Genomic DNA, 7,796 nt, shown 5'->3' on the forward strand with positions numbered 1-7,796 from the left:
CCTGCAACAGCAGGCGGCCCAGGCCCTGGAACTGCAGAGGAGCGCCCAGCTGGTGGTGAGTTGGGGTGGGCGTGGTCACAGGAGGGCCATGGGGGGCACTGGAGACCCTTGCCGGAGCTCCTCTGTTGTTGGCGAGGCAGAGGGGTCAACCAGCAGAAAGTCCAGTTCTGGACCGTGAGTCAGAAAAAATGAGAGAGGCTGGTGGTCAGGGGGGCCTCCTGGAGGAGGTGGCATCTGCCCAGAGACCTGAAGAAGTTAGTTGTGGAGGAGCCCTCTGGGCAGAGGAGATGGTGTGAGCAAGGCTGAGAGGTGGGCAGAGCCTGGCAAGGGGTGGGTGCAGGTAGCAATGGGGAAGCCAAGGCGGGAGAGGTAGCCCGGGGGACTGGAGATGTTTGCATGGGAACTGAAGGGATCCCTGTGGACTCCCGCTGTTTCCTAAGCCCTGCGTGGCCCGGCTGGGCGCCTCTCGGGCCGGGGCTGGCCTCCACCCACGTTGCCTGATCACGTAAGATGGGCGACACTTGGTGTCGCCACCGTGTGGGTGGACTGACTCCCTAAAGCCCACGGCCCTCCTGCCTCCTTGAAGGTGTTCCTGGACATTTGTCCTCTGCTTGGCCTTGCCCCTCCCTTCTTGTGCAGCAGCTGCTCTGGAGGAGTCAACCGGGGTGACACAGGCAGCAAATGGGGCCCTGGGTTTGAACCTTAGTTCTGCCATGCCTGGCTGTGTGCCCTCCGGCAAGTGAATTCACCTCTCTGGGTTTCAAGTTTCCTCCTGTGGAAATGGAGTTGCTAGTAATTTCTGTGTCATCGGGTTGTCCAGTGAGATTTAACAACCGTGACAGTGGCTGGCGCATGGAGCCTTTCCTCCCCGTGTGATTGTGCACTGACCGCCTGGCCCCTGGTGAGCACGGGCTGTTCGTGAGCCTTCCTCAAGCCATCAAAGACCGGGAAAGGCTCCCCCCGCCCACCTTTTGAGGTGTTTTGAGACCCAGGTGTGATAAGGCGGGAGAGTGCCCTCAGGTAGTGAGTTCTCCGTGCAGGTAGCTATCCTGGTGTCATGAAAGAGCCTCACACCTCCGCCGGCCCCCCTCGCCCTGACCGTGAGGGTCCCAGAGGGGCCTGGGTCTAGACCGGAGGGCCCCCCAGAATCCCTGCTGGAATTCTACAAGGAATGCTGTGCGTGTTATGTGTACTGTGACGGAATGCCAGTCTCGGGCTGGGGGTGTGGGCGGCCTGCAGCCGCAGACCCTGCCCGGGGTTCTCTGTGGGTCGCGGGGACCCCGGGGACAGGGCAGGTGGTGGGTGATGGGTCCTGCCGCGCTCACCCTGCCTGCCGGCGCTGCCCCCAGCAGGAGCGGCTAAAGGCCCAGGAGCAGCGGGCGGAGCTGGAGGAGAAGGCGAGCAAGCGGAGCCTGGACGCCGCGGGCAAGGGTGGCCTGGGCGCCGCGGGCCCCGGGCTGCTGCCTCGGAAGCCCCCTGGCCTGGCCGCTGGCCCTGCGGGCACTTACGGCAAGGCCATGAGTCCACCGCCATCTCCCCGCGCTTCCCCTGTGGCTGCCCTGAAGGCCAAGGTCATCCAGAAGCTGGAGGATGTGTCCAAGCCGTCCACCTACGCCTACCCCGCCACACCCAGCTCCCACCCCACTAGCCCGCCGCCTGCCTCCCCGCCGCCCACCCCTGGCATCACCCGCAAGGAGGAGGCCCCCGAGAACGTCGTCGAGAAAAAGGACTTAGAATTGGAGAAGGGAGCCCCCAGCCCTTTCCGGGCCTTGTTCTCAGGTAGGAGCTGGTGAAACAGATCCCCATATGGTCATTCACTCATTCATTCCTTCAGCCTGTCAATCCTTCTTTCTGTGTTGAGCACCCACCGTGTACCTGGCTCACCGCTGGGCTCTGGAATGAATGCCCGAGGACACGGCTGGCCGTCATCTCTCTCTAGCCTTCCCTCAGTGGTAGGGTCAGGGGAAATGGGTGTAATGTTAGAAGTAGGTTCTAAGTTCAGGAGGACCTGTCTGAGCATGAAACAAAGTAAGACCTGTAGGATAGTTAGCACCGTAGCTGGCCCATGACAGGTGCTGTGTTGTTGCATTGACGATAAAACAGTGTATTCTGAGCAGTACTCCCTCCCCACACGCTGCGTGCACACACGCGCCCTCTTCCCGTGTTCCGTGTTGGTCGGGACATGCAGCAGGTGGCCTTGAAGGGGTCTGAGGCCTGTGTTCCTCTTCCCGTGGGAGGACTTGAGTTCGAATTCCGAAGTTCAGATTTCTGCCACCGGAATGCTGTGTGCAATCTTGGGCAGGTGGCTGCCCCTCTCTGGGGAGATTCGATGTCTTACTAATCAGGTCAAGTGTGGAGCACAGGCCTGGCCCCGGTGCAGGGTGAGGGTGCTCCGTGCGTCTGTCTCCCTCGGTTCGGTTCATACTGAGCCCCTGCTGCTTGCCCCGCTCTGGGCTGGGCCTGGGACACTACAGACAGTCAGCTGAACACCATCCGGCTCTCAGGGAGATTACACTCAAGGGTGGGAGTTCAGAGTAAAAAAGTGAGGGAGGGGAGCCAGCACTGTATTACTATTATTTTTTGAACAACTTGGATGCCCCAACTCTGCTTTAATGGCGTGGGGCGGGTGGGTTCTTGTGGGACGGAGGGCAAAGTTGGCACCGGCCGGGTGGGGACCATTTGGGTCTTACTGAGCATGTGCTTCTGGCCCAGCCTTGTGCTGGGTGCTGAGGCTGGCGGGAACAGAGAAAGAGCCTCTGAGACCTGAAGACCCTCAGGGAAAGATGGTGGCCAGTTTTTCTCTCTGTGGCCCAGACATGCAGAAAGGCCCTGGGGTTCCTCAGATGCCATCTGGAAGGGATCCCAGCCCCGCAGGCTGGCCCAGCAGAGAGGGTGGCTGGTGGGTGGGTGTTGATGGGGACACACGGGGGTGTCGGACATGGCCGGAGAATGGGCCCCCGCTGACCCTTGGTGTCCTCGGCAGATATCCCACCCAGGTACCCGTTTCAAGCCCTGCCGCCACACTACGGGAGGCCCTACCCTTTCCTGCTGCAGCCCACGGCGGCTGCCGATGCCGACGGCCTGGCCCCCGATGTGCCGCTCCCGGCCGATGGGCCCGAGCGCCTGGCGCTGCCGCCTGAGGACAAGCCCATCCGCCTGTCCCCGTCCAAGATCCCAGAGCCGCTGCGGGAGGTCCCGGACGAAGAACCGCTGGCGGAGCGGGAGGTGAAGGCGGAGGTGGAGGACATGGACGAAGGTCCCGCAGAGCTGCCCTCCCTCGAGTCGCCACTGACGCTGCTCCCCGAGGAAGCCCTGGCGGCCCCGAGCCCGGCGGGCGGCTGCGCGGGTGGCCTGCTGGAGGCCCAGGCCCCGGCGCTGAGTGCCGGCGGCCAGGGGCCCGCGGAGCCCTCCGGGTGCCCGGACTTTGCCGAGGGGGCCGAGGCGCAGGTTGATTCACCGGACCGGACAGAGTCCTGCGCGGCCGCCCCAGACCTGGGGGCGCGGCTGACGCCTGAGCCGTTGGTCAAGGCTAAGGAGGAGCCAGTGGAGGTGCCTGTGGACGTGCCCGTGGCAGAGGCGGCTCCCGAGGAAGATCTGGCCCAGGCGGCCCCGAGCGAGTCCCGGCCCAGCCTGGAACTGCCGGGCTGTGACGTGCCCCCTGCGGAGGGACAGTGCCTGAGTCTGGAGGCCCCAGAGGCCACCCCTGTGCCGGGCAGCGCCTGCTTCCTGGAGGAAGCGGGCTCCGATCAGTTCCCGCCCAGCCTGGAGGACCCGCTGGCTGGCATGAATGCCCTAGCGGCCGCGGCAGAGCTGCCCCAGGCCAGGCCTCTGCCCTCCCCGGGCACTGGAGCCCCAGCCCTGGAGAGGCTGGAGGCAGTGCAGAGCCTTGTCCTGGAGCCGAGCTTCCTGCACGGCATCACCCTGCTGAGCGAGATCGCCGAGCTGGAGCTCGAGAAGAGGAGCCAGGAGGTGACAGGTGAGTCGTGCCGGGCGGTAGGCCTCTGCGGCTTGCTTTTTCCCTTTTTATTTATTTTTAGGCTGCGTGGCTTGTAGGATCTCAGTTCCCCAACCAGGGATTGAACCTGGGCCACGGCAGTGCAAGCCTGGAATCCTAACCACTAGGCCGCCAGGGAACTCCCGCCTTTCCCCCTTTTAAGGCAAATTTTTTATTATTTTTTTATTATTATTATTATTTTTCGGTACTTGGGCCTCTCACTGCTGTGGCCTCTCCCGTTGCGGAGCACAAGCTCTGGACGCACAGGCTCGGCGGCCATGGCTCAACGGGCCCAGCCGCTCCGCGGCACGTGGGATCTTCCTGGACCGCGGCACGAACCCGCGTCCCCTGCATCGGCAGGGGGGGGGCCCCCCCCCCCGCCGCCCCCGGAGCCCCCCGCGTTTTTTTTTTTTTTTTTTTTTTTTTTTTTTTTTTTTTTGCGGTGCGCGGACCTCTCACCGCTGTGGCCTCTCCCGTTGCGGAGCACAGGCTCCGGACGCGCAGGCTCAGTGGCCATGGCTCACGGGCCCAGCCGCTCCACGGCACGTGGGATCCTCCCGGACCGGGGCACGAACCTGCACCCCCTGCATCGGCAGGCGGACTCCCAACCACCGCGCCACCAGGGAAGCCCTAAGGAAAATTTTTTAAAGTAGGATTTAAAAAATTTCAAAATCTCTAGGATGTGGTTTATTCGTGTGCACTTTAAAAAAACTGTGGTGAAATATACATGTTGTAAACTTTTATCAGTTTAACTGTTTTTAAGTGTATAGGGCAGAGGTGTTACGTACAGTCACATTGTTGTGCAGCCAGTCTTGGGTTTCTTAGTGGTGAAATTTCTGCTTGTTCTGTCAGTGGTGAGTTTTCTAGTAGCAGGATGCTTTGGGTTGTAAGGGACCAAGACTCTTCTTTTAACTGGTTAGAAAAAGTCAGGGGAAATTTGTTGGCTTGTGGAACCGAAGTATGTCAGTAATTAGGTAATATTTCAGGTATGGCTGGATCCAGGTGCTCAAACCAAGGAATTTCTTTTCCCTCTTCCCTGTCTCCCCCCACCTCCCTTGTTTCACTTCTTTCTGTTGGCTTCATTCAAGGTGGGCCCACTGCCCTTATAGTGGTCACTGATACTTTCTCCCAAGCCCATGGGCCTACTCAGCTCAGCTCAGCAGACACACAAAAGAGGCCACCTGTTTCCACATAGCTCTGGCAAAGATGCTGTGATGCACTGTCAATGATTGGCTGACTGGGGTTCATGCTTTTTGCAGAAGCAAACCCTGTGGCCCAGGAGATGGGATGGACCAGGCTGATCATGCCCAGACCTCGATGCGGGGGCAGCCACTTCCAGGGTGTAGGGAGGGGCGGTCCTCACAGGGAATGGAGGGCCTTCAGCAGAAGGGGCCGTGAATTCTGGGCTGGCACAAAACCAGTGACATTCGACATAGAAATTGAGGTGCTCCAAGACGTGTGTGAAGAGGCTGTGGGTCAGGCACAGCCTCGTGAGCCCACGCTCGGGCCAGAAGCGGCACGGAGGAGGGGTCCAGGCCTGGCTGTGGAGGAGATAATAGCGCCAGACGTTTCGGTGTATTTCCTCTAGAATTTCTTCTACACAGACACACAGTTCCAAAATCAAGGTCATTTTGTAAACAGTGCTCTGTAACCTGCCTTTTTCACCTAGTATATGCTTTTTGTTTTTTTTTTGTTTTTTTTTTTGTTTTTTTTTGCGGTACGCGGGCCTCTCACTGTTGTGGCCTCTCCCGTTGCGGAGCACAGGCTCCGGACACGCAGGCTCAGCGGCCGTGGCTCACGGGCCCAGCTGCTCCGCGGCATGTGGGATCTTCCTGGACCGGGGCACGAACCCAAGTCCCCTGCATCGGCAGGCGGACTCTCAACCACTGCGCCACCAGGGAAGCCCTGCCTTCTTTTTTATTCCCGCCCTCCCTCCCTCCTTTCCTTCCTTCCTTAGCTGCTGTAAATGATGTGATGATTACTCTTGAAGAAAAATCCTTGTCCACACCTCTGTTTTCCCAGGGATTTGTTCCCAGGGGTGGAATTGCTGGGCCAGAACCAGGCTATATTTTCAAGGCTCTTTCATTGTCATGGTCAAATGCCCCGTTCCAGGAAGCTTGGACGAGTGACACCCACTCCCCCTCAGGCATCTGTTGTTTTGTTGTTGTTCTAAAGTTCATTGTTTCTTTTCTCTCATTTAAATAGTTTGGTACCAAAAGAATTTTTTTTTTTCCCAGAAGAAAATGAAAACCCTCTTGATCCTACCAACTGGTGGGTTTTCAGTGGGGACCACAGAGGCCCAGGGACATCTGGAAAGGAAGGGGCTAAGGACGGGTCACTCAGTTTGGGGGTCTCTGCACACTCTTGCCCCTTTTCACACTCCTACCTCATCCATCTACTCATTCAGCTCCTACTGTGTACCCGGCACCGTTTTGGTGCTGGGGGCCGGCGGTGAACCAGGCCATCTGCGTGCAGCCCTCAGCACTGTCAGGTGGTAAAAGGCCGGGAAAGGGACAGGGCAGGGGTGGGAAGGGTGGTATCCTACAGCGCATGGCCTCGGAAGCCCCTGTTGATGGGTGGGGGAAGGAGATTCTTCTAGGGGAAACCATGCCAGGCCTAAGGAACAGCAAGTGCAAAGGCCCTGAGGTGACTGTGTGTGTCGTGTTAGAACAAAGGCAAGGAGGCCAGGGGCAGGAGCAGAGCCGGAAGGGGAGAGTGGTGGAGAGGAGGTCCGTGGGATGACTTGGGTGAGGGGTGACCCCGGGGAGATCTTCCACTTGGAGTGAAATGAGAGGCCGTAGGAAGGTGGTTTTGAGTTGAGCTGATAGGATCAGACTTACGTGCGGTTCCTTTGTGGGCTGTGTGGAGAGCTGACGCAGGGGTGAGGGCGGAGGCGGGGAGACCCAGGCGGAGGCTCCCGTCTCCATCCAGGCCCAGGGTGGCGAGGGGCGCACAGCCAAGGAGCAGGTGGGTTCTGGGTGGAAGCTAAGGTGCGGCCAGCAGGCTTTGCTGGTGGACTGAGCGTGGGTGTGAAAGGACGATGCCAAGGGTTGTGGCCTGAGCCGCTGGAAGACGAGAATTCGTTTCTGAGCTGGGCAGGTGGGGCGGGGGTATAGCATGTGTGGGGGAAGCCCAGCAGCTGGTGTGGACACGGACGTTTGAGGTGGATGTCTGGGATGCCCTCAGGGCTCTGCAGTGGAGTCTGCGGGCCCCAGGGCTGGGGGCAGCGTCTGGGCGGGAACGTGCCCTCGGAGGCACCAGCGTGCAGGGGTGTGTGCACCACAGGGGCGAGGGGGGCCCCGGTGGCCCTCCCCCTTCGACGGTCGCTGACAGACACTGAGCATCAGTCTCCTGCACGTTCTGTACAGAGCTGGGCCATGAGTGGTCCCGGTTCGTACGGCAGGCCCAAGGCTCCTGGGCCCGTTAGCGTTTTTCCCACAGCCCGCGTCGCTTCCTGGAGCCACCGGCCCTCCCGCTCTGCCCCTCCTGCTGCGCACAGCTGCCCACAGTCAGCGAACCTGGGAGTCCCCGGGCGTGCTGGCCATCCTTCCCGCCCTGCAGCGCCATAGCCTCTGTGACTGACGCCTGGTCCCATGGGGGTTCCAGTGCGTGTCGGGCCCCTGTTCCAGGGCACCTCCACATTGGTAAAGCCACAAGGTTTGTGTATTAGTCAGCTTGGGCTGCTGTACCAAATACTACAGATGGGGTGGGGTGGGGTAGGGCGGGGGTCGGGGGGGGGGTTCTTGAATGACAGAAGTGTGTGGTTTCATGGTTCTGGAGGCTGGAAGGTCTAGATCAAGGG

The 7,796-nt window shown here is 60.2% G+C and overlaps 1 protein-coding gene across 1 annotated transcript in view; it reads left to right on the plus strand.

Moving 5' to 3' along the window:
• Positions 1-7,796, plus strand: part of TNRC18 (trinucleotide repeat containing 18) — an 85,880-nt gene that overhangs the window by 35,029 nt on the left and 43,055 nt on the right. The window contains exons 9-11 of the mRNA XM_007447081.1: positions 1-55; positions 1,350-1,779; positions 2,984-3,976. The exon at positions 1-55 is cut by the window's left edge and continues 3 nt beyond it. Coding sequence (XP_007447143.1) covers positions 1-55; positions 1,350-1,779; positions 2,984-3,976 — 1,478 coding nt within the window. The remainder of the gene's footprint in view (positions 56-1,349; positions 1,780-2,983; positions 3,977-7,796) is intronic.

The sequence above is a fragment of the Lipotes vexillifer genome, unplaced genomic scaffold (genome assembly GCF_000442215.2).
Source record: "Lipotes vexillifer unplaced genomic scaffold, Lipotes_vexillifer_v1.1 scaffold625, whole genome shotgun sequence".
In the NCBI taxonomy this organism is placed as follows: Eukaryota; Metazoa; Chordata; class Mammalia; order Artiodactyla; family Lipotidae; genus Lipotes; species Lipotes vexillifer.